Here is a 27,003-nt window from a genome sequence, read left to right as displayed (position 1 = left end):
GTGCGTCTGTGATGTAGGGCCAGGGTGTGACGTGAGGAGCGGCCTCCCTGTCCTGTTCGTGTCGGTCGCCAGCGGTCCCAATCCTGGTAGGGTTCCTTAACATCTCTCCACCCTGAGGTCCCATGGCTTAGGAAGCTCTAGCAATGTGGAGAGGAGAGGGCTGGCATCTGGGTCTGTAGTGGTCGCAGCCACGGATGGTACCCGAAGCTGGGGATCCGGAAGAGCAGAGAGCTCTTCCCAGATGGCTGAGCATCTTGAAAGGAACTCACTTGTACTGCAGAGACCCTAGGAAGTAATTGCCCTCCTCTGTGCAGATGAGGAACCAAGGCCAGACTCAGTAACTTCCGAGAGTTTCTGGGTAGCGAGTTGGGAGTCCAGGATGGTAGCTGGGGAGTCTGGCGTCTGCCACCTCCGTGTGCCTCCCCTCTCAGGGCAGGGCAGCTGCGGCCGCCTCTGCAGCACAGCCACTGGTCCTGGCCCTCTGCTAACTTCTCTCTGCCCTCTCCCCAGAAGCTGCCCGGAACTCTGTCCTCCATGTGAAAGCCGAAGTACACAAGTCCTTGGACAGCTATGCAGCCAGCTTGGCTAGAGCCATTGAGGCTGAGGCCAAAATCAACTTATTCGGGGAGGAGGCTTTGCCGGGTGTCTTATTCTCAGCACGAACTGTCCCAGGGGCTGGCCCCGGGGGTCGCCGAGGCAGCAGGGCTCTTGCGAGTCAGCGGCTGCAGCTGCAGAGCATTGAAGAGGGGAACATTTTAGCTGCAGAAGAGAGATGAGGGCCCCAGGAAGGGCTGGGCTGGATGGAGCCAGGGGTGCTGGCCTTCACGGAGTCCCCGGCCATCTGTGCCAGGGCCTGGGACATGTCATCACGCTCAGGGAAGGAAGCGCCTGGTGTGCAGCCGCGGAGGGACTGAAAATGATGGCACCGGTCTGTGACTTCAGTATCTGCTGTGAGATGTGTGTCGGCTGCTTCTGGGTCCCAGTGACAGAACCAGAGGCATCTGAAGCACCCAGGGAAGATGGAGGTGTGGCCCACAGGAGGAGCAGGGACTTGGAGGAGACCACTGTACGGACCCTTTTCTCTTCTTCACAACCTGTACCAGGAGTCCAGCCGCACACTGTCCCCGACGCCTTGGGCAGAAGCGGCCTAGTGTGGCTGAGCGCAGCAAGGCACTCCCTAACCTGCAGCTTGTCCTGAGCTTTGTGGGCTCCAGGCAGGCAGCATGGGGCAGCCACAGGTACCCAATAGTCCACGGGGAGCATCCAGGAGCAGGGATCTGGTTAGGACCTGGCCCACAGGCTGCAGGACCCTTCCACCTCCCCACTGGCAGATTTTTTGGTATTTCAAAAGAAGGGAGAAACCACTATAAATAAGACAGAAAAGGCAGGTACCAAGTGTTCCACTTCCAGAATTTAACAAGCAAACACATCTGGTGAGGACAGGTCAGTGCGTCACTGAGACTGACTAGGGTTGTGGCACCAAGCCAAGCCAAGAAACAGACACTGTTAGTAGGAGGGCAGTTTCTGCTGGTCCTGTCTAAGTGCCCTGTGAGAAGGGCTGGCCTCGGGGCCACACGGCTACTCCTGGGAGGAAGTTCCTGTTACTGTGGCCCGGGGGCAGCACAGGATAGAAGGCACTGTACCTGGACTAGGCAATTCGAGTCCTGGGCCCGGCTCTGCCTCGGCCCCCACATCATGGGACACCCTGTCACCTCTCGACATCCTTTGTAAAATGGGAAAGGGGAGTGGGGAGTTGACCTGTGGTCTCCGAGATCATTTCTAGCTTCTGCTCTTCTAGGATATCGCTGAATTGATAAATTAGATACAGGGAAAAAACCTTCGGAAGTGGAGCACGAGACCAGAACTGGTACACCTGGGTGTAGCTCCTGATGGGTGTGAAGCACTGCCAGTCCGCCCTGGCCATGGCCTGTGTGGCTTGCTGTTTGGAGCACAGCCCTGACGGAGTGCCCAGCCACAAGAGTGAGGGAGGAGGAGGGTGTGGCCCCAGAGGTGGAGGCACAGTGGTGAGGTGTTTCTGTGGCCAGGTTCCTCTCTTCCTGTTGATTTGCATCAGCCCTTGGAGTGTGGGCTTGTAGTTGCTGTGGTGAACTCCCTCCTGTGCTGCCCTTCTGCCTGGTGATCACCCAAGCCAAGTTCAGGACTCTCCCTTGCCCTGGTCAGCAGGGGTACTTCCAGAACTTGCTGTGGATGCTTCCAAAGTGTGCCTCTTGGGAGTCTCACCATCCTCTGGAGAGGCAGCCTTTGCCGTGTGGCAGATACCAGTGGCTGGCTGGTCCCTGCCCTGCAGCTCACGGAAGACCTTCTATGAGGCTAGGGCAGCCACCTCATAGTGCCTGACCTCAACAAGGCAGGTACACTGGCTTCCGCTGCTGGCCCACAGGCAGCCCACGCTCCCGCTGCCAGGTGGTGTCCGTTTTCTATGTATATCTGTGTGCATCCTGTCCTGTTTCAGAAGGGACCATGTTCCTGATTAGTATGCACAGAGGTAGAACAGGGCAGAACCTTACCTCTGGAATGAGTTCCTGTTTAGGGATTTCTGAGTGCAGTAAACTGGCTTGGGACCCAAGGGCTGAGGAAATCTCCCGATTATGCTGCTCTAGGGAAGGAATGCAGACTCCAAGCCCCCACTGCTGGCCACAGACCAGCTGGGATACAGTAGGATCTAGTCTGAATTATCCTAGAAAAACTGCATCTCACAAAAGGATTCACCTTCCTTACTGAGTGAGGTCCATTCATTTTACTCTTCTACTGGACACTGCACACTTGCTGTTTGCGAAGCACCAAGCTAGGTGCTAGGGGCAAGAACACTAGAGTATTTTCTCCCTAATTTTGGGAGAAATACCTGGGAAATGTGATTCTAATACAAGTCAAGTAGTGATTCTAGAAATAGAGGTGGGTATTTCCAACCAGGGAGTTATGGAGACCCCCAAATTGGTGACAGTGCGGCTGTCTTGAAGGATGTCTGGAAACTAGAACCATATTCTGCAGTATTCAGAAATTCAGATTGGCTCGGTTGAGCTAGAGGGATGTGTGTGCAGGCACCAGGGGGCAAGAACATTCTATAGTCCCCAAGCATTTTGGAGAACACTGCTTTTGCAGCTCAGAACCCCCAGCTAAACCCACGCTCATACGTGGTGAACCCATGGACAGTGCAGGTGGGACATCTGGCCACTTTTATTTAAAAACCTCAGTCCTGGCAGGGGTGTAGCTCAAGGGTAGAGTGCTTGTCTACCATGCATGAGAGTCCTGGGTTCAATCCTCAGGACCACGAAAAAACATAACAAAACACAACAAAAATAAAAATCCAGACCCACATCTTCTGGATTTGTTGAAAGGGGAAAACTTGTAGGGCTTTTGCAAGTCTTTGCTTGTTTCACTGAGATTTACATCTGGCTCGGCCCTGTGCTGCTCTGGATGCCAGCAGTGGGGGCTGCTGTGGCCCAGGAGGCACAGGGCCCCACGCGGAGGAACCCAGCTCAGCACCTGGCCCTTTCTCTGGCCACGTGAAGATGAGCTCAGGTCCTGAGACGCCAGGTGGCAGCAGCATGGCTGAGAATGAGAGGACTGGTGGCTGAGGGCCACCCTGCTTTGATCCTCCCCGCCCACTGTTCCCATTCATTTAGTTACCACCTCTGCTCAGCTGTATGGCCCTAAGCTAATCAGCTCCTGGAGCAGTGGGTGGAGAGTCAAGACAGGACCACCTGATGCTCAGGTTCCTTGATTCTCATTTGCAGAGCTGCTTGGGGTCTTTCTGCAAAGAATCGAACCACCAATACACTAACTCAATATTTGCAACAGGCCAAGGCAGACAGGGCCAGAGCAGGAGAGGGAGGAACAGTGCACTGACTGGGAGGGACTGAGCACTGTGAGCTCTGACAGCCTGCCCCAGAAGCGGGATGCTGGGGTTCTGTGGTGTGCTCAGGCTGCCGCCTAGTGGCTGGGTCTTCTGGGCAAGCTGCTTGGTTTCATGTGCAAAGTTCTGGAATCTGTTTCGGTGTGAGACACAAGAGTTTAGGGAGGAGTCCCTCAGAGGGATGACAGGAACGTGGGCAAAGCACCCAGGGAGGGCCTAGGCTGCGGGAGAGCAGGGCCAGTGGCTCTTCTCCTCAGGCGCTCCCCGATCAGGTTGGATTGTTCCTTTTACAGGGGTCTCCCTGGCAAAAAGTGAGAAGTTGTTGAAAGATAACTTTATCCTAGAATGGAGGTGCTGACAGCTGTCATTTGCTGAGCAGCACAAAAGGACTGTGAGGAAGGGGACGGCAACAGGGAGGTAGGGAGGGAGTGCTGAGTAGCACCAGGAGCCTAAGGAGTCTGAGGGAGCAGGAGCCTCTACTAGAAACGCCCTTCCCCCATGCGAATGGCTCTTTGCAAAGACAACGTGCTTCTGTGTCGCCCTGAATGACCATGAGAGAGGATGAGTCCCAAATCACGATCTTAATTCTACAGAGCAGGGGCATCCTCACTGGGAGGTGCTCCTCAGGTGGTGAGGACAGCTCTCCCCAGCAGTGACAGGCTTGATGGGTTGTGGCTCTTTGGTCACAGCACCCAGAGCTCCAAGCCTCTGAGGGAGGAGGCAGAGACAGGCATCCATGCTGCTACCTGCAGTGAACACAGAACCCACAGGGGAGAGGAAGTCAATCTCAGCCTGATGCTTGGAAAAATGGCCATGACTAGCCATAAATGAGGATGGGAAGGGCAGACCAACGCCATCCTTATGGTCAGAGAGGGGACAAACAATCCAGGAAGGCCCAAGAAAACTGCCTGAGGTCTCAAAGAGTTAAGCCAAAAGCAGGGCCAAACTCCAGGTCTTCTCCACAAAGAGAGGGAGTCTTCTCTTTGTAGCCCCAGAGGATGAGGGATAGTTAAAAGTCGCTGTTAACACTGGGTGCAGTGATAGCCGCCTGCAATCCCAGTGGCTAGGGAGGCTGAGGGAGGAGGGTCGCCCTTTCAAAGCCAGCCTCATCAACTCAGCAAGACCCTGTCTCTAAATAAAATATAAAAAGGGCTGGGGATGTTGCTCAGTGGTTAAGCACCCCTGGGTTCAATCCTTGGTACCAAAACAAAAAACAAACAGTCACTGTTATCAGAACAGGCCAGAGGCTCTGTAAGGTAGGCAGAAAGAACTACCATCAACCAAAGGGCATGGGAGGTGTTAATATCTGCAGCCTGATCTCAAAAACTGAAAACACAAGGAAAGCAATTAAGATTTGTTGAGAAGAATTCAAAGCACAAACCCAAATCTGCATAAGATTACCAGGAACACAGTTTTGGCCAGTGTTCCTTTTAACACTGGATATAATCCACATAGCTGTGTTCATTTCCCTCAGAGGCATTTCCTGAGCAGTCACACTCCTCCTTTCCTCCACACCACCATTCTGAGATGCCATGAACCAATGCCAATCACCCCAACTCCTGGCAGTCAAGACCCACCGAGCGCAGCGCAGGCTGTGCCTGTCCATCAGTGTCTGCACACGCCCAAGGGACAGTCCTGCGCTGTGTTCTGACAATGGACACCTGAATGCACTGGGTGTTAAAAGCTGCACTACAAACAAAAAGCCCAACTAATCCTGAAATACATTTAACTTGAATTTTTGGGATTTTCTTTTTTTGAAGAAAAATGTTTAGGATTATAATCAATATTTATAAATAAGTGTTATTTAGAATAGGTTTGTCTGATTAAATGTGTTTCTGGTACATGTATAGTGGTAGAAATTGTGACTCTGCACTGGGACTTGGGCCTGTGGATGATTCTGGGTGCCTCTCCCCTCCCCGTTTTTGCAGTCCTGTTCCTATCTCTGGCCTCCCCTGAGGGAGAGGACTCCGGGGCAGATTATTACTCAACAGGTATATCCATTCATGCATTTTCATAACTCCCCATGGCAATTACATTCATGGAATATCATTAAACGAATAATTCTCAGCATGCCCAAAAAACACTCTTAAGCCCAAAGTTTTAAAAGGAGATTTAATGAACATCAGTGGTTTATCATTTATCCATCAATCAAAAGATATGTATTCTCTGTCCCATAAGCAAAGTCAAAGAGGGTGAGAGGCAGATCATATCATTGAGATGTAGCAACAGAACCCACCACTTTTGCCTGACCCTACTGTCACCGCTGAAGCCACCTTCTGTTTCCTGAGGGAGCCCCAGGGTCCAGCCTTGCTCCTTGGGCCTCTATGGAACGCTTCCTCTCACTGCCGCCTCCCTGCAAGTCTTGCCCTAATCCTGAGTTACTGAGTCTGTGGTTTCCCTATGGACAGAGGTCCTAATTCCTCTGACAAGTTAAAAAAAATTTTCAGAGCAGTTTCAGGTTCACAGGAGAACTGTGCAAAGCAGTCCTGTACCTCTCGCCCTCCCCCAGCCACAGCCTCCCCGTCAGCACCTGTGCGGGTGGAGAAAAGCCACTTGACCACCTTCTGTTACTTCTCCTGCTCTCGACCCTCCTGAGTCCTCCAGTAGCCTCTGTCCTCTTGATTTCCCTACACCCTCTACAGCATATCCACGTTACTGCTTTATCAGTGAAGAAGTGACACCTACTGTGTGCTGTGTTCCTAAAACATCCCCTGTGACATGGGATGGAGGGTGTATAATCACCCCTGCTTCAGAGAAGAACCAAAAACCCAAAGAAAACAAAAGGCTTGAGCAGGGCACACAAGTAGCTGAGAACCAGAAACCAAAACCACGGTACCCTCCAGGAATCGTGGCGTCATTAACCTGTTTGCTAAGGCTCTGACCCTTCGCCACGCTGAATAACACAGACACACCTCTATGGCTTTGTCCACCAAGTGCCAGATGGTGAAGCCATTTCCCTTGCTTCACAAAGCTAACCATCTCCTTTTGGCAGGTGGTGGCTCTGGGCTTGTGCCACTTCAGGGGGAGGAGAGGTCTCTGATGCTCCATGCAGGAGAGGCTCTCCTTGGCCACAGTGAGGCTGTTCATGGCCCAGCTGAAGACAGGTTATGTCTCAGTCCCTTTTTTCCCAGGATATTTAGATTTCTGAAAATAAAAGGTATATTTAAACTACTGCTAATTAAACGGAAAGATATGTATTACTTTTGATTAAAAAAAATCAGCTGTGGGCTGGGGATGTGGCTCAAGCGGTAGCGTGCTCGCCTGGCACACGTGCGGCCTGGGTTCGATCCTCAGCACCACATACCAACAAAGATGTTGTGTCTGCCGAAAACTAATAAATATTAAAATTCTCTAAAAAAAAAAAAAATCAGCCGTTACAGCAAACACACTAAAAGCATTAACCAGGAGGGGTCTCTGTTTGAATTGACCATGGAGGTCTATCAGATTTATGTTGGCACTGGCCTCTTGGTCACCATGCAGCCTTCGAGGGTCTGGTTTCCACCTCCAGAATACAGTCAAGAGCAAGTGGTGCTGGTGCTGGCAGTGATGGATGAGGTTCATGAATCTACAGCTCTGACCCTGACAACTCCACATTTCTTTCCCATGTCACGGCTATAATTTTGGCAGCACTGAGTGGCTATTTCCAGGTGAGTAACAGTAATCCAAGCATGTAATTTTATTTCTTCTCCAACTGTTGGCTGGTAAGGAGGTCCAGTAAAGAGAGCTGCTAGTGGGAATCGTCACAGAGAGGCTGTGGGTTTGCTGCTCTCCTCTGCAGGGAGACAGTTCCAAGAGCTCAGGCTGTAGTTTCAAGTTATCTTCTTCTTAGAAAAGAAGAATCAACATGTTATCCCAGAAATCTATAACAGCAATGCTGTGTGTGTGTGTGTGTGTGTGTGTGTATGCGTGAGAGAGAGACAGAGACAGAGAGAGACAGAGATACTGATTTTGAAATTATCCTGTTGAACCAGTGAATAGTGGACAACCACTCTACCATACTTGATTTTCTGCCCCCAAGGACACAACAGATTAACGCCCCTCTCCCCACCTAGCAAGTCCAGCTTCTGAGAGGCTTTAGACATCAGGAAACCAGCACAAAAAAAGTCACAGATATATATGCTGTGCTCATTTAGATAATTACCAGAGTAGAGAAATTAGAAAGTATATAAAGAGAGAATAGTTTGGTATTAAGAAACGATTTTCCTTATTTTGTAAAAGGATTGAGGAGATGTGACATACAATTAGACTGAGGGAAAGACCAATAGAATAAATTTAGAAATGGGGAGGGAGGATGCCTGCAGGGTTAAGCCTACAGGAACAGTTTCAGGGCATAACCTCTAAGGTACAAAGGCCTAGGTGTAAACTATGTCGGTCCTGCTAGAGGGGAAGGGGACACTGGGTGCAGTGGCGCACACCTGTAATCCCAGTGACTTGGAGGCTGAGGCAGGAACACTGCAAGTCTGAGGCAGGCTTAGCAAAACCCTATCTTAAAAAAAAAAAAAAAAAAAAAAGTTCTGGGGATATAGCTTAGTGGTAAAGTTCTCCTGGCTTTTACCCCCAGTACCACCCTTCCCCTCAAAACAAAACAAAACAAAAACTCTGGATGGTCAACAGCTTACAGTGAAATCTGGAATTTGGAGACAGAGGTAAAAAACCAGAAACCAGCACCTTCAGAAGCAGCTTGTACCCATGCTGCTTCAGTGACTGAGTGTACCAGGCACCACTGATCATGGGAGGACGACCACAGGCAAAGATCAAGGGCTTTGAAAAGAGAAGTGAAAAGCCTTTAGTGTGATTTTATCATCCCACTGAAGTAAAAAAGGAAAATGTTATTAAATTTAAAAAGAATAGAGAAAGTCCTTTTTCATTACAGAAAGATTGGAAAAGGCAGGTAAACAGCAAGGCATTCAATAAAAACTCCATTTTAGGATGTCTTAAAACAACCAACTTCTTTAATTACAAAGCGACAAACATGCAAACGGCAAGTGTAGAAATTTATTTGACCCGCATTCTCCCTACAATGAAAAGGACCCTCGGCACTGTCCTGAACCCCCTGCAGGTCAGGGAGCGTATTGCACCTTGTCTTCCAGCACTCCTCACACACGGCAGAAAGCTGTAAAAACATTGTGTTTTGTTTTACGCACTCTCCCAAATTCATGCACACACTCACTCCAAACTAATGTCAGGTCATCCCCCCAAAGGGAAAAACTCCAAAAACCATAACCTTAAAATTGCACTAAAGTTCTGTAAAGGAAAAATATAATGAATGTCTTATACAAATTCCAGAACATCCAAGTGCTTGCCAAATAGAGGTGGTTACTCCTCATCTTCATTTTCATTCTCCTGACCAGAGCCTTCTGACCTGTCACCCTCCGACCGGTCTGGAAAAAACGGACAAGACAATCACATAAAGAAATGCTTTTAAGGGGCTGGGGTTATGGCTCGGCGGTAGAGCGCTCGCCTGGCACGTGCAAGGCCCTGGGTTTGATCCTAAGCACCACATTAAAAAAAATAATAAAATAAAGTAAAAAAAAAAAAAAGTTTCCCAACTAAGATTAAAAAAAAAAAAGAAATGCTTTTAATATTAAAACTATAAATATTTTTCTACATGATTCAGAAAACATATGTAAAACCAGTTCACAACTGTATGTAGGTAAGTTTTTAATTTTGCCTCCGAAGGTAAATATACGGCATACAGGATATGCATACAGCTCTTCCCTGCCTGCTTGCCTGCCACTCTCTCTCTCTCTTTTTTTTTTTTTTTTTTGGTCCTGGAGATTAAACCCAGGGGTGTTCTAACCCTGAACTACATCCACATCCCTTGTTACTTTTTATACTGAGACAGGGTTCTCCCTAAGCTGCTGAGGCTGGCCTCAAACTTGGGATCCTCCTGCTTCAGCCTCTGAAGTCGCTGGGATTACAGGCATGTGCCATGGCACCCAGCGTGGACATGCACAAGAAAGCATAAGTTTTACATATACAAAACACAAATATTAAAAAAAAAAAACTTGTACAGATCTTGATATATTTGAAAACTACCGCAATTGTGTAAAGTTCTTGGCCCTCGCCTGTCTCCTTGGGGCATGCTTTGGCCTAACCCTTTACTGCGGATTCTCTGACTTGAAAGCGGTAGCGTTTCCTCTTTATCCTATTTCCCCATCTTCATCTGTAGTGTGGCAACCGAAGAGACTTGATGAGGCAGCCCACAGACTTTGAGATGGCTGATGCTGCCTGACAGCATGTTATTGTCTCTGACATTACTGCTAGTACCATAAAAGAAAAAAGAGAGTTCTCTGACCTACTTGGTTGCTGGGTGAAAATCTTATTTTATGAGGGCAACAGTAAAAATGAGACCACAGGTAGGTGAATGGTTGCAAAGGCAGGTATCTTTTGGAGGAGAGTAGACATCATTTGCTGATGGAGCGATCTGTCAAATAACTGATTTCTATTTGATGACAGGTACTGAAAACCCACCACACAAACAATGGCTATTGAGATCTCCAAGGTCCACAGGTATAAAGGAGAAATATCAAGAGCTAATGTAAAATTTCACGTTAATATATTTAGATTCAATCTTAAAAACATGGAAAGGTAGAAAAGAATTTTAAGCAGGGGAGAAACCAGTTTGGATTCTAAAATATTCTAAGAGCCTAGAATGGTCCATACACACCATTACCTTTTTCCAAAGCTTCTCAAAGCTCTTAGAGGATATTGGAACTGCCTTACATTTCAAGAAGTGGCCTAGAAGCCAGATGTGGTGGCATACATGATCCTAGCAATTTGGAAGGCTGAAATAGGAGTGTCTCAGTTTAAGGACAGCCCCAGAAACTTAACAAGACCATGTCTCAAAATTAAAATTGAGCTGGGCGCAGTGGCCCATACTTGTAATCCCAGCAGCTTGGGAGGCTGAGGCAGGAGGACTGCAAGTTCAAAGCCAGAATCAGCAAAAGTGAGGTGCTAAGCAACTCAGTGAGACCCTGTCTCTGAATAAAATACAAAATAGGGCCAGCAATGTGGCTCAGTGGTCGAATGCCCCCCATTTCAAACCCTGGTACCACAAAAAACAAAACAAAACAAAAAAATGGGGGCTGGGGATGTAGCTCAGTGATAAAATGCCACTGCTTTCAATCCCCAGGACAAAAAAAAAAAAAAAGGACGTATCCTAGAAATTTTTAGTCAACTATTATTCATGAGAATAATTTTGTTTGTCTCTTTAAAATACAGAAGATCACACCCTACTCAGATAACATGAATCAGAATCTTTAGGGGATAGAATCACATTATTTGATTCTTTATAGTTTTAAAAAGCCCCAGAGGTGATCTGATGAGGATCCTTCATTAAAAAAAAAAATCACAGCTGCGTGGGAGTGCTGGGGAATGATATTGACCAAATTATATTGTAATATTGTGAAGATGCATGAATATGTAAAAACAAATCCTATCAGTATGCACAACTATAATGCACCAATGAAAAAATGTGGAAAATAAATTTTTAAAAAATCACAGCTGTAGTAGGATGGAGCTACTATTTAATTCCTTGGACCTCCCAGGAAGTCTTCTGAAGGATTATAGTAAGCAAAGCAAGAAATGTGGCCTGGGATCAGATCACCAGAGGACCGCATGCCTTAGCGACCTGAATATGTCACAGGGAAGAAACAAATGGGTCAATGGAAGTAAGGGCTTGGAAGCTAGTTTCAAATTCAGGCTGACGACATTTATTAGATGTGTGATCTGGTGCAAGTATTAAAAATAGCGTACTTTGTAAAGGGTTGGGGCTGAAAGAGGATAAATCTCTGAAATGATTACATAATACTTAACATATATGTACTCTATAAATGGTAGCTATTATTACTAAACAATCAGTCATATCTAATATGAAGAAATCATGAAACCAGTGAAAAGAGATAAATACTGTTTATAATAATGAATACTGAACTTTTTCTGTTGTTGTGAATACAGATTCTTCAATTTCCTCTTAAATCTTAGCTGTATTATATGGATTTTTGGTTTATCTGTGGCTCTGAATCTCAGTTTATAATATAAAACAAAAAATTGAAAAAAAACACTAAACTATCTGTTAAATCTTAGCATATTACAATGCTTTTATCTGGGCTATTTTTAAATAAATCTATTAAAGTATACATATTTCTGGTCACAGTGGTGCACGCCAATAACCCCACTGGCTTAGGAGGCTGAGGCAAGAGGATTTCAATTGCAAAGCCAGTCTCAGCAACTTAGGCCTTAAGTAACTTACTGAGAACTTGTCTCAAGATAAAAAATAAAAAGGGCTGAAGATGTAGCACAATGGCTAAGTACCCTGGGTTCAATCCCTGGTACAAAAAGAAAAAAAAAAATTTATATATATATATATATATATATATATACTATTTTAACATTTTAAGGTTTATGTACAGTCTGTACTCTGAGGAGGAGAAAAAAAAAAGGAGCTGATAAAAGTATCATTTTGGGGCTGAGGATGTGGCTCAAGCAGTAGCACACTCGCCAGGCATGCATGCGGCCCGGGTTCGATCCTCAGCACCACATACAAACAAAGATGTTGTGTCCGCCGAAAACTAAAAAAAAAAATAAATAAATATTAAAATTCTCTCTCTCTCTCCCCCTGTTTAAAAAAAAAAAAGTTTCATTTTGACCATTTTTCAATATAAATCACTGCTAAAAGGTCAAGTGTTCACAGAAATCCTAGTTAAGTTGCTTTCATTTTGTGATATTAAGGAAATTATATAAATCCCTTTGAAGTAGAACTTTTATTAAGATGTTGTACAAATATAACAATATTAATAGAATAGTAAACTCTTACCAGCTCGGATGTGATTCAGAGAGGCCAACATCCTCAGCATAAAAGAGGCTGGGACGGTGATGGTGTTTCTGGTTTCTTCCAGCATCAGCTCGTTGCGGGTTATGACCTACAAGCAAGGTAAGCAACCACGTTGACAGAGTGGCTATCTGCTCTATCTGATGAAGGAAATCTTAAGAAATTAGTAGATCCCAGCAGGAATGATTTCATTTGCCTTTCAGCTACTCAATGGCAAATAATTAGTTCACCTTGTATTTAAAGGAGGAAGATCAAAGAACACTCTTTTAACTGGAAGAAAGACTAAGAGGAAATGTTGTGACTATTTAGAATGTTCAGAGTTCAAATGAGCTCTTCAGTGCTGGCTCGTGTCCAGATCAGTCTTTGTGCTGATTTCTCATTCAACACAACGTGTTAAACTGTTATCCCTAGTCACGTACGTGTATCCCTTGAGAAGATGCTATTCTGAGACAAAGTAAAAAAGAAACTTTTGGGCAAGCTTTGGCAATAAACTGAGTAGCAAGAACAGTACCCAAATGCATAATATTCATGAATAGCTACGGACCGAATGTGTAATCATGAGCAAAGGTAAGAAGAGGAATAGTAGAGTATGTGGCAGGAAAAGAAAAGGAAGAAAGAAAGTGTCAGAGAAGATGTAATCTTAAAAGTTACCCTATGATGTAACAACCGTCCCACGTTCATCAGGGTTGCCCGGGGGCCCTGTAGAGACCTGTCCTGCCTACCATTTCCATCCAACTCAGATGCTTTGTCTATATACTCTGAGGTTCATGCACACTGACGGTCCATCTACCTTACAGTCTCTTGGCATGTGCGAAGCCTTGTGCTCAAAGCTCCTCTGCTCCTTGTCTAGTTCCCAACATCTCTGGGGGAGACCTCCCCTTCCCATCTACCATATTTACCAGCACAGTGTTCCAGCTTCAAAACAACATGTATATATCTCTAATTGATACTGATCCCATTATAATCTAGTTATTTGTTTATATGCCTTTCCAACTAGACTTTAAGTTTTATCTTTTCAAAGTCAGCACTATGACTGACAAATACCATATGTTTTATAAATCTCTATACAATGAATATCAGCATAGGTGGTGGCTTGTGCTGTGAACTGTCCATCTTGGTAAAGTAGTGCTTTCCAACTTACACTTTTAAGAACAGACCCTCATTTTCCTAAGAAATCTCATACAAAAACCCACAAATAAAAACCCTCATTAAAGTTCGGGAGGAGTTCAGTCTTCCTGTCACCTGCTTTTTCTCCTAATTTCAAAAGAAACTGAGAGCTTTACAGAACTTAGTTTGGAAATTTCTGCTTCAACAAGAAGCTAAGGAAAATTTAAAATACAGTAATTAAGGAAAAGATTCTCTAATCATTTGTTCTGTTACCAACTGATTCCAGAGGAGACCATTTCCTTTTTAAGAAAAACAGAAAATGTCTATGATTAGGGAGGGTAGCTTATAGTGCACAATTATTTTTAAAAGGACAGAATTTCTTAATGATTTTTATCATAATTAGCACACCAGCCAAATCTATTTGTCTTAAACCATGACATACCTAATCTGATAGTACTAAATTTCAATAATATAATTACAAGACACCATTTTGGTTTTAACTCTCTAGTCTTATAAGCATGTTTTATCTTAATTTTTCTTTTTAAGAGTTTACCTCACTAACTGCATTAACTTGTTTTATGCTTTTCCTTAGAATAGCATGCTAGGAACCAATTAAACATGGCCTATCATAAGTATAATAAAAATCTTACTTCATCAGCAAGTTTTCGGTTAAAAATCCTTGACTCTTCTAGTGGTGACCAGATTTTTATGTCATAATCTATGCCAGATGAGGCTAGAACTAGAAATAAAATGTACATATTAGTATAAAGCTTAGAAACATGCCATTAATTCAAGACATGAACATATGAAGCATATATATAAACAGTAAAATCCAGCTTGAAGGGATACCATACCTGTTCCTTTGCCTGTTAATTAAGAATATAAGATAATATATTTTGAAGATCTCTGAAAAGTAACCCTTGAATAAAACTTAAGACCATTTTGAAGTCCCTTAGACTTCTGCTTATTCACTGCTGTATTGCAAGACATATGACAAGGTCAAGCATAAGAGTAAGCCAATGCTCTTTTGCTCTGGTAAATTAATTCAGATACGTGAAGATTAAATAGACTTCCAGGTTCTTTGGATAATGCCAAGTTTAGTCCTTCCAGACATCTATGGCTGATGAGATCAAATGTAGGAGAGCTACTAAAGACACTCTTAACCTGTTTGCTCAGCCATTCTGCTGCGGCAGAGTGTTCGAAACGCAAGCAGAGCACACTCAGCTCCAGAGGCACTCAGAAGGACACTCTGGGGGATGCTTGCATTGTACAAAACCAGGACAGCACAGTGCTGAGGAATGGTGCGCCTTACTCGGGTCAAACGGATGTGGCTGCAAGCAGTTCACCACATGGTTATCCGCTTCCAGAAGCATCAAGTGCTCGGCTGTATGCCGATCCCAGATGAAGATGTGGCCACAGTCGGAGCCACTCATCACAAAGTTAGCACCCCAGAAGTTGGCTTCTTTTATCTAAGGGTTTAAAAAAAGTGAATTATAATAAAATTCAAATTAAAGACACCAAAACAAGATCTATTCTATTCTTATGTTAAAAAAAAAAAGTTGAAAGAAATTGGCTTGGAAAAACAAAAAAGTTAAAAACCCAAAGAATGTCTTGGTCTTCCAGCATTAAGTCATTAGCAGGGATAAGACAGAGGCAAGGACTGCAAGGTGCCCCTGACAACAGACTTGGCTTTGTTGGATACTATTTTTATAGCACCTGAAACACTATTGGCATGGAGCAGGTACTTTTCTAATGATTGCTAAATGAATGAATGGGATTTCTGAGTTTTGGCAGTATAACAGAAATTTATTTATGTGTGTTGAACTCTCAAAATTGTTCCATTTTTGCTTTATAAGACAATTAAATGATTCAAAGAAAAAAGAAATTGTCAGCAGGTGCAGTAGTGCATGCCTGTAATCCCAGTGGCTCAGGGGTTAAAGATAGTATGATCCTGAGTTCAAAGCCAGCCTCAGCAATTTAGAGAGACCCTAAGCAACATACTGAGAGACCCTGTTTCGAAATAAAATATAGAAAAGGGCTGGGAATGTGGCTCAGTGGTTACACACCCCTGGATTTAAAATTCCCTGGTAACAAAAAAAAAAAGAAAGAAAGAAAAAGAGAAAGAAAAAAAAAAAAGCAAATTATATTTAACCAAAGGAACAAAAAATACCAATCTTTTTCATTAGCAATCAGAAGCTTATACAATTCAAGATCTTGGAAAATATAAACCTAATTACATTAATGAAGCAATAAGAAAAAGCAATATGAGATACTAGAATGAATATGAACAACAAACACAAGAAGGAATACAACAACATCTTTTGATAGACACATGAATGAATCATCACAAAAATCTTTGAACTTCAGATCAGGATTTTAAAAAAAACATCTTTTCTGCAGCTGCTACTGTGCCATGTTTGGTGCTTAAACAGAAGAGGGGAGCCAGCTTTGATGGCACTTGGAACTGCTGCTGCATTTAATACTTGTCTTCTTTTTAAAATCCCTTTCCCTAATTATTTTCACCTAAAATTTTTACCAGAAAAGTGAACAAAACATAAGCTGGTTACTGCTATTAAGGAGAATCCTTTAAAAAAGTGATTCAACTGTTAGTATTGATGATATCCACAGAAATAACCAGCTTATTATTTTCTCACCTCAAAGTTAATTTCTACCTACATCCTACAGAAAGCAGGTTAAGACAGATTCTGTCATAATACATGAATGGTTCCAAGTAATAGTTATATTCAAAATCCTGAAAGACTCTATTACTAAATGTCATAATTAAAGTTGTTTTGTTTCTATTCTGTAATCAACCTGGATGTCACAAATCTAAGTTCTTCTTTCCAAATCTAACAAAGGTGCTAATATATGCTTTAAAAAAAAAAAAATCTATAGCAGGTTTCCTGGTAGACATCAAGTACGAAAGAGCAAAAAAGAAAGTAAAGCCATAGCAACCTGTGTATGTTAAAACAAGAAAGATCAATAAATATTTATTCAGAAGGGTAGAATTTTCTTTTAAAAATAATGCTCTTTCATAATATATCAGAGGATTAAGAGAACCATGTTTGAGTAAAAAGGTGACTGAAGGTTCAGTGTTATACTGAAACCATGCTGGCCATGTAGGAAGACCATCATTTTGGGGAAAACGTTTATATAATGAAACTGCAATTTCACCCAAGAACGCCAGGAGCATTTGGTACCATTGTCCTGGAGTTGCGATGACCCTTGTAAACCATCTTTACTAGAGGCCTTCTAATGTTCAAAGTATCCAGTTCTTCCATTTCTTTCCTTTCTTTTCTCCGCCTGAAGAACTCTTGAATGCGGGCAACAGCAGAGCGCCTATGTATTAGTATTAGAACAAAACAGAAAAATTAAAAAAAAAATTCACTGGGCAGTTCAGAATGACAATGAGGAACTTCATAATACAGTGACTCCAAGACATACTTACATATATTATTTCAAGAATGCACCCCCAACCAAAAGCATAAAAAGGCAAACACAACAGTGAGACTACATCAGACTAGTTGAGTTACTATAACAAAATATTTTAGTTAAGAGATCACTTAGAAATTTGGTACTCATTGAAAAAGTAAAGGAAACAGCATGCGACACACTGGTTTTTTTAAAAAGCTACCTTAGAAAATCAGAATACACACAAAATTTATGTGCAATTTTACTACAAATAAAATATTTCCTAGTCAACATTCTCTATCCTCTTCATATTAGGAAAAATAAAAAGTGTAAAGAGAAACCAAAAGTAACTACTAGTCAGACATAATAGCAAGTGATAAACTAATAGTTTGAGATTTAAACATTGTTTAAATATGTTCCAAGAACAGACTAGTCAGGAAAAAGAGAATAAATATTAATACATAAGGAATAAAAAACTTTGAAATACATCCTTCTATATGAACTCCACACAAGAGCAGAAATCTGGAGCTACTAACACAGATTTACCCTCCTAGGAAATGAGGCAATGATGGAATTGAGGAGTCAACTCTTTAAACTGATTTACTTGTAGAAAAAACTCCTCCTAACTTAAGGTATTACATAATAATTTTGTAGTTTGAATTTGTTACTTAAGAAAAACAAACTACATCACATTAATATACAAAAAATGTTCAGTTTCACTAATAATAAAATTAGCAATAAATTACTCTCTTTTTAAATTTACCCAATTGAAAAGATTTCCCCATCTATCAAAGTCAGAGTGTGGGAAACCATGCCACACTGCAGGAGTTTCAAAGATGTTCTACCATCAAAAGAATGGATACTGACCTATCCTAAACACTCCACTGAAGGACAACACACACACAGGAAGGCCTAAAACCACCCAGGCCCACAGTCTCCCCATGGGACAGGCCCATCTGCCAGAACCAGCACTGGCAGACAGAGCATGACAGAAGTCCACATGCCTTCATACCTGCTCCTTTGAGGAAAAAATTGTCTTTTCCCTTAAAGAAAAACAATTTACCGTCTTGAATTTTTTTTAACCATGTGTTGATTTTGCTTGTTGGTGATGTTTAATTAAATGGAATCATACAATACATATTCTCTTGTGTCTGTGTGTGTGTGTGTGTGTGTGTGTGTGTGTGTGTGTGTATCGGGGATTGAACCCAGGGGTGCTTAACCACTGAGCTACATCCCCAGCTTTTGTTTATTTTTTTATTTTGAGACAGGGTCTCACTAAGTTGCTGAGGCTGGTCTTGAACTCACAATCCTCTTCTTAGCCTCCCATGTTGCTGGGACTACAGGCGTGTGCCACCACGCCCAGCACATGTCCAGCTTCTTAGCTTCAACATATTTGTAAGATTCATCCGTGTTGTTATATTTAGCTGTAGTTCACCTTCTTTGCTGTAGAGTATTACTTTGTGTAAATATATATTAATCCATTCTACCACTGGTGGATATTGGGTGGTGGGGAAAAAGTGTGGAAAACCATGCCACACTGCATATTGGGCGGTAAGTTTTGATTACTGTTCATTACTATCAACATTTGTTCTTTTGGTGAACATATTTACATTTTTATGTTGGATATACACCTCAAAGAGTAAACTACTAGACACAGGATGAGCATACTTTTCAACTCTTAATAGATATTCCCTGTTTTCCAAAGTGGTGGTACAAATTTAAACTCCCATTAGCATGTAATTAGAGTTTCAGTACAATCATTTTTTAAGAAAAATATTAAATATATTTAAGGCTTAAAACATGTATAAGCTTTGACTGAGTATTTTACTTTGAAAAGTGTAATCTGTATTAAAGCAAATATGCACATATACAGATATCTTTTTTCATCATCGAACTGTAAGTGACAAAGACTGAAAATCATCTAAAATGTTCAGGTAGAAAGGACAGTTTAAATTATGACACAGTCATAATAAAATATTTGTTGCCAATAAAAATGGTAAAAAAGATCCATAAAAAACGACATGAAAGATACTCAATTCAAGACACAGGCTCAACAACAATTCATAGGAAGCAAATGTACACATGCATAGGAAAGGGTTGAAAAGAGGAGTGAATGATTGGTAAGTTGCTAAGTGATTCTATATTCTGTACTTCCTTTTTTGGGGGGTACTGAGGGTTGAACCCAGGCGTGCTTGATTAGTGAGCCCTATCCCCAGCCCTTTTATTTTGAGTTAGGGTCCCACTGAGTTACTGAGACTGGCCTTGAACTTGCCCTCTTCCTGCTTCAGTTTCCTGAAGTGCTGGAATGCAGGCATTGCCACCGCACCTGGCTGTACTCACACTTTTACATAAAACAAAACATCACACTCTACGCTATTCAGGCTAATTAGAAAAGTGTTTAAAACTTTCTCTGGGGTTGGGGTGTAGCTCAGTGGTAAACATCTGTCTGGCATGGGAATTGATCCCCAGCATCATGGGCGGAGGGGTAGAGATGAGGAAGATGAAGCAACAAAAAATTAAAAAAAAAAAAAACAAAAAAACACAATTTAAACTTTTTCCTCTAAGAAGGGAGACTACGCAGAAGGTTCAAGTTAGATCTAGTTAGATCTAACAACCAGACAGGAAGCTGACTTGTTTTAGTTTTCTAATTATCCCTTTCTGATTGGGAGGGAAAAAGTGGGAAGGATTGTGAGGTCAAATGTTCTCAAAAGAGACAAAATTAAAATGGTTGGAGATCTATCCCTTTTTTTCTAAAGTGAAAGAGATTAGAAAGAACACTATGAATTAGTTAACAAATGATTAGAAGGGATTGTAGATGTACCTCCAGAATAGAGTAAGTGCTTAGCAAGCTCATAACAAGTTCCTGGTTTTAATTCCTAGCACAAAGCAACAACAAAGGTAATTAGGAAGAAATTAATACAGGAAAATCTCTTTCACTAAGAAAGTAGAGTAGGCAGCAGAGGAAATAACCTTGCTGATAAGCAAAAGCTTTTAGAAGCTGTAAAGGGAAGAAGAAATTATGTGGGACAGGTTAAGAATTTATGAATGGCATCTCATGTAATAAGAATAAATATGGACAAAATTAAGGCTGTTATTAATGAAGTGATAATAATCAATAATTAGAACTATACCAAATCATAAATGTTCATTTGAAAGTTTTGCTGTATAAATTGGTCTAATTTGCTACTTAAAATTTGTTTGGTTTAACTGTCCTATCAAAGAATCTTTTTTAAAACCTCCAAGTTATACAGTTGTTATGTAGTTTAAATTAAAAAATTAGATCACCTACCATGAAGGAAAATTATAAAAGCAGGAGAAAAAAAAGCTTTAGGTGCAAAAATTTCAAACCAGAAGATACAAAGCGACAGCAGATATTACAACTATGCACACAGTCCTGTAAATATCCTACTCAGCTAAAAGTTGTAAAGAAATGATAAACTCAGCTGCACTGAAACAACTTTCCTAGAGGACACTTTATAAGAAACACTGAACAACATTTGAAAAGTCATTGAAAAAAATAAATTGGTAACATATCACTTTGCAAACTGATAAAAAAATTAAATGATGTTTACATATAAAGAATACCAATTAGCAAATATTTATTAAAACTTATTATTTGCAAATTTTTTCTGAGACTATTTAGTTATAATCAATTAACAAACAAACAAACATGGTACTAGAAATTCAACCCAGGGCTTCATGCATGCTAGGCAAGTGCCCTACCACCAACCTATATCCCCAGCTCCAGTTATTACTTTCATGACATGTTATGTTCATTTGGCATACAACTTAAAAAAATCATAAAAGACATTACATGGCTAAATAAAAAAGGAAAAGTTGGAGGTAAATAATAAAGTAATAAATAACAAAGTACATTCCAACCTAATGGAGGAAAAAATATTAATGAAAATAAAACAAAACAGCTGGATGCGCTGGCCCACACTTGTAATCCCAGTGGACTGGGAGGCTGAGGCAGGAGGCTCACAAATTCAAAGCCAGCCTCAGCAACTTAGCAAAACCCTGTCTCAAAATAAAAATTAAAAAGGGCCGGGGATAGGGGCTGGGGATGTGACTCAAGCGGTAGCGCGCTCGCCTGGCATGCGTGTGGCCCGGGTTCGATCCTCAGCACCACATACCAACAAAGATGTTGTGTCCGCCGAGAACTAAAAAATAAATATTAAAAATTAAAAAAAAAAAAAAAAAAAAGGGCTGGGGATATGCCTCAGTGGTAAAGTGCCTCTTAGACCCTGGTCCCCACCCCGCAATCCCCGAAAATAAAGAAAACAAAAAGACAATGAGAAGTAAAAAGTTTGAAGTCAATCCAAATATAGCCATAATCATAATAAATTCTAATTAACTGACCTATGGAGAAAGAGTCCAGAACACATCTAAAACACAAGGATGAGAAAGGCCTAAAAGTTACTGAGCAAATACCAATTAAAGGAAAGGCGGGACAGGTGCAGTGGTGCATGCCTGTAATCCCAGTGGCTTGGGAGGCTGAAGCAGGAGGATCTCGAGTTCAAAGCCAGCCTCAGCAAAAGTGAGGTGCTAAGCAATTCAGTGAGACCCTGTCTCTAAATAAAACACAAAATAGGACTGGGATGTAGTTCAGTGGCCAAGTGCCCCTGAGTTCAATCCCTGGTATCAGCTCCCCCACCAAAACCCCAAACAAAACAAAACAAAAATAAAAAAGGAAAGGCAGCATAGTATGTTAATCAGACAAAGCAGACTAAGGTCAAAAAGAGCATTAAATACAGAGGCTCAATTTTTGATACAGGATGGAGGGATACAAGGAGGAAGATTTGCCATGTTTGTCTCAAAAATGCATTAATGAAAACTATAGAATGCTAAAGAAAGAAATTAGAGAAAACCTTAGAAGATGGAAAAATCTCCCTTATTCCTGGATAGACAGAATAAATATTGTCAAAATGAACACACTACCAAAAGCACTATACAGATTTAATGTAATTCCAATCAAAATCTCAATGACATCCTCATAGAAATAGAAAAAGCAGTCATGAAATTCATCTGGAAAAATAAAGAGACCCAGAATAGCTAAAGGCATCCTTAGCAAGAAAGTGCAGCATGTGGTATCACTAAAACAGACCTTAAACTATACTACAGGGTAACAGTAACAAAAACAGCATGGTATTGGCATCAAAACAGACTGGTAGACCAATGGTACAGAATAGAGAAGACAGAGACTAACTCACATAATTATAGTTATCTTATATTAGACAAAGGTGCCAAAGAAAGTACATTGGAGAAAAGATAGCCTATTCAACAAATGGTGCTGGGAAAACTGGAAATCCATCAACAAAATGAAATTAAACCCCTATCTCTCACCACACACAAAATTCAACTCAAAGTGGATCAAGGACTTAGGAAAAAGCCAGAGACCCTGCATCTAACAGAAGAAAAAATAGGCCCAAATCTCCATCTTACATTAATAGATAAAGAGAAGGAGCCACACAGGGACAGCAGCAACACAAACTAAGATTTTCAGAGGTTGAACGGCTCCCTCCTCAGTCAGATCAGGCTGCAAAGTCCAGGCAAAGCTCTGTCCCTGCCCTCCCTGGGCTGGGCTGTGTTGTGAATCAGCTGAGCTGAGAGCTCACAGAGGACAGAAGATGTATCGTCACTATCACCAGCATCCATCAGTAAGTGCACAGCTGGCTCTTGAGTGGATAAAACAACAAATCAAAATTGACTCATCCAGGAATTTCAAAGTGCCAACAAACATCACAAGAACATCAGTAGTTATTCTATTTTGGAGAAACATTTAAAAGAGAAAGACTGAGTGAATTTGAAGGACATACAACTGACCTAAGGAAATAAAACGTATTCCTGACTTATATTTTTATTAGTAAAACTCCACAATCCAGAAAATTCTGTTTCTAAAGATTCAGCAAAATTTTATAACTCCAAGGTTAAATTAAGAAGTCACACGAACCAGAAATGGTCTATAAACCATATTTTAAAAAATACCGATTTGTCACATTTAGTAAAGAACTAGGCTAACTATAAGCATAAATCCATTAGGCAGCATTTTAAAAATATAACTCATTGATTACTTTGCCTGCTATTCTCAACATAGTAAACCATTTTATAGAACACCCTATAGACAGCTGAAGAGGCAAAAGTATTGGTATTTTAGGTATTGTTAAAAAAATAGCTTGCTGGAGAACAAAGAATCTTTGGCATAGAAAAATCAAAGATTGGAGAGGACTGATTTGTTCAGACTGGGAAAAAATGACTTAAGGGTTTGCTGGGTGAGGTGATGCACACCTGTAATCCCAGCGGCTTGGGAGACTGAGGCAGAATACCTAGTTCAAAGCCAGTCTCAGCAAAGTGAGGCACTAAGTAACTCTGTCTCTAATAAAATACAAAATAGGGCTGGGGATGTGGCTTAGTGGTCCAGTGCCCCTGAGTTCAATTCCTAGTACTCCTCCCACTGAAAGACTTAAAAGGTAATTCAGTTGGCCTAACAAGGCTAATAAAAGACACTGTTCTAAAAACAAGACAGGAAGATGACTAGAATTACAGCAGGTGGATTTTGAATATGTAGACATTCTTTTCTATACAGGTATAAAACTCTAAACAGTGAGGTTGTAGACAGCCTCCTTGTCTAGGTTTCTAATGCCTAGAATGCAAAAAGAATGATCTAAAATTGTGGGATTTTCATAGGTGTTCCAGAAAATAGGTTTATGATCAAGTAAGTGTAGTCAATGATGAATTAAAGCAGGTTTCTTTGCTGAAAGTTGTCTTAGAGGTTTTATTATGCTAATTGCACCGTGAATCTCAAAAAGAGGCACACACAGTGTAATAGTCCCCAAATTTTGTCATCAGAACCTTCAGACAAAAGTCACCTCCATCTTCCCAATTTTATAGTTGAATTCTTTTTTTTGTTTTTTTTTAAAATAATTTTTATTTATACATGACAATGGAATGCTTTACAATTCTTACTGCACATATAGAGCACAATTTTTCGTATCTCTGGTTGTATACAAAGTATATTCACACCAATTCGTGTCTTCATAGATGTACTTTGGATACACCATCATTAATAACCCCAGCCCCCTCCCTTCCCCTACCACGCTTCTACCATATCTAGAGTTCGACTATTCCTCCCATGCTCCCTCTCCCTATCCCACTATGAATCAGCCTCCTTATACCAAAGAAAAAATTCAGCATTTGGTGTTTTTGTTAGCATTATCTTCTCTAACTCCATCCATTTACCTGCAAATGCCATGATTTTATTCTCTTTTGTTGCTGAGTAATATTCCATTGTGTATATATGCCACATTTTTTTTATCCGTTCATCTATTGAAGGGCAACTGGGTTGGTTCCATAGTTTAGCTACTGTGAATTGTGTTGCTTTAAACACTGATGTGGCTGTGTCCCTGTAGTATGCTGTTTTTAAGTCCTTTGGGTATAGACTGAGGAGAGGGATAGCTGGGTCATACAGTGGTTCCATTCCCAATTTTCCAAGAAATCTCCATACTGCTTTCTATATTGGCTGCACCAATTTGCAGTCCCACCAGCAGTGCATAGTTGAAATCTTATATCCAAAATTAGAGTTGTGTTTATTTTACAAAACTTGAGCTTGATTTCTCAACTCAAAGAATGAAGAATTAGGTTTTTATAAACTTAAGCTATTCTTATAACACCAAATATTTCAACAGCAGAGTCTCTGTAGTAATTATCACATTTATATGCCTTTATAGTTTTATAATAGCTAAAATCTCTGGTAACAGAACCAAAGCTATTAGGGGTATGTGTCAAAGAAGAATCTACCACGTATGAGTAAGGAAGAGAAAGATACTAAAAGCAAAGAATAAATTCCATTTATCTATGTTTCATTTTAAGTGTTAACTATAATTATGAATACCACAGTTTTTAAGTATTCAGGTTCAAAACCCACAAGTTCTCTTAATTTATACCATGTATACATTTTTTTTTTAATCGACTTAGTGATTTCAGAGAAAAAAGCCTAACTTAGAATCTGATTATTCAGACAGGGCAATTAGCTAAAATTTACCATGAAATTATGAACTTAAAAGTGTTTATAGGGCTGGGGTGTAGATCAGTGATAGAGCTTATGTGTGAAGCACTGGGTTTGGTCCTCAGCACACATAAAAACAAAATATATTGTGTCCAACTATGACTAAAAAAGATTTTTAAAAAGTGTTTATAGTACAAATAAATTTATGAATTTAGAAGATGTATTTCCTTTTTAAAAGTAATTCTTTAAGTGCTTTAAAACACTTGTTTTATAGAAAAGTCATGTTAGTGTTGCTATTTCACTTTACCAACAAGAAAGGTCTTCCTTTCTACATGGGGATTTCCGCATTTCAGCATGCATCTTGATCGTACCTGAAGTGTGGGGTGGATGGGTTGCTACAGAATCTTGCTGCTCCTGCTTCTCTTGGAGGGGTTTGGGGGAGGAGCTGGAATCTCTGCCTTACAATGGATTAGTAGACAAGGGAAGAGCAGCCCCTGGCTTCTGTCTTCAGCAATGTCTGTTTACCAGCTGACTCTCTTACTGGTGGCTGGACGGCTGACTTCTGAAATGTTCCCTGCTTTGTTAGCCTGCCTGAGACACTGAACCCTGCTGCACCAATGCCTACACTGTGTATAAATATGACATGATTTCTGGTGAACACTTAATTTTCTTCAGGGTCTGGAATTTAGGCTGCTGTGGGTGGGTGCAGAGGCAGAGAGGGTGTCTACAAGACCAGCCCCCAGGGAACACCCCGACTTTTGAGTCAAGCAGGCTTACCTGGGTAGAACCCAACACAAGTGTTAGTGCATGTCACTACTGAATGAAGGTATACATCCTTCGTGAGGCCTCCTGGAAGACGGCTTGAAGGCTGTGCCTGGATTCTTCCATTTTAATATCTTACGTCCTTGGAGTAATAAATAATCTCTGTGTTCCAAGTGCCTTTATACCAAGGAGTGTAAATTTCTGTTAAATTACTCTCTCATACCAAGTCATTAAATATGTGAGAAGTCATAGAGCCTCTAAAACAACAATTCATAAGCCTCTCATTGATTTAATATTTTACTTTTTTTTTTAAAATTTCTTTTAATATTTATTTTTTAGTTCTCGGCGGACACAACATCTTTGTTAGTACGTGGTGCTGAGGATCGAACCCGGGCTGCACGCATGCCAGGAGAGCGCGCTACCACTTGAGCCACATCCCCAGCCCCTGATTTAATATTTTAGAAGGTCGAGGAACAAAGCAGTGACATTGTCTCAGGAGATATGAATAGTAACCTGTGAGTGGGTTTGTCAATTTTTGATTTCTATATGCACATATGTATTACACTGTTTTTAAAGGTGCTTACAGTCTTGTAGAGGAAAACAAACATACATGCAATAAAATATGATAGGCACATAGTCGGGATTATGAAATACGTGGGCTAGGTAAAGTTTCCCAAAAAAGCCCAAGATGAATATTGATGAGGCAGACAAAAAGATTACACTGGTGAGGGGAAGTCATTTCGGTCAGAGGGCACAGGTGGCATAATGCACGCATTTAGTAACACCCCAAGTTCACCTGATCTCAGCACCAGAGATCAGAGAGGCTGCACACAAGCAGAGGCTCTCGCTCTGCCCCAGCAGGGGCCATAGGGAGTCTCTGGAGGCAGGGCCACAGGGAAGGCCTGAAGTGGATAGGAGGACTACTTTAAGAGACCAAGTGCAAGGTGACCAGAGAAGAGCAGGATGTAGGTAGAGGATGACTACCACTGTACCCATCATCAAGAGGAGCAG

At 41.5% G+C, this 27,003-nt stretch overlaps 2 protein-coding genes across 7 annotated transcripts in view; one reads left to right on the top strand and one right to left on the bottom strand.

Annotated features, from left to right (window-relative positions):
- The window catches only part of Gpr161 (G protein-coupled receptor 161), a 33,445-nt gene extending 27,730 nt beyond the window's left edge, over nt 1-5,715 (top strand). For all 4 annotated transcript variants that reach the window (XM_078022264.1, XM_078022263.1, XM_021722688.3 and 1 more), the window contains one exon: nt 511-5,715. In XM_078022264.1, coding sequence (XP_077878390.1) covers nt 511-776 — 266 coding nt within the window. In that variant the 3' untranslated portion in view covers nt 777-5,715. The remainder of the gene's footprint in view (nt 1-510) is intronic.
- Nucleotides 5,716-8,808: 3,093 nt separating this feature from the next.
- Nucleotides 8,809-27,003, bottom strand: part of Dcaf6 (DDB1 and CUL4 associated factor 6) — a 109,039-nt gene continuing 90,844 nt past the window's right edge. For all 3 annotated transcript variants that reach the window (XM_078022260.1, XM_078022261.1, XM_078022262.1), the window contains 5 exons: nt 17,015-17,153; nt 15,127-15,283; nt 14,465-14,553; nt 12,693-12,798; nt 8,809-9,255 (listed from right to left, as the gene is read on the bottom strand). In XM_078022260.1, coding sequence (XP_077878386.1) covers nt 9,191-9,255; nt 12,693-12,798; nt 14,465-14,553; nt 15,127-15,283; nt 17,015-17,153 — 556 coding nt within the window. In that variant the 3' untranslated portion in view covers nt 8,809-9,190. The remainder of the gene's footprint in view (nt 9,256-12,692; nt 12,799-14,464; nt 14,554-15,126; nt 15,284-17,014; nt 17,154-27,003) is intronic.

The sequence above is a fragment of the Ictidomys tridecemlineatus genome, chromosome 10 (assembly GCF_052094955.1).
Source record: "Ictidomys tridecemlineatus isolate mIctTri1 chromosome 10, mIctTri1.hap1, whole genome shotgun sequence".
NCBI lineage: Eukaryota > Metazoa > Chordata > Mammalia > Rodentia > Sciuridae > Ictidomys > Ictidomys tridecemlineatus.
This window is presented reverse-complemented; position numbering and strand designations above follow the sequence as displayed.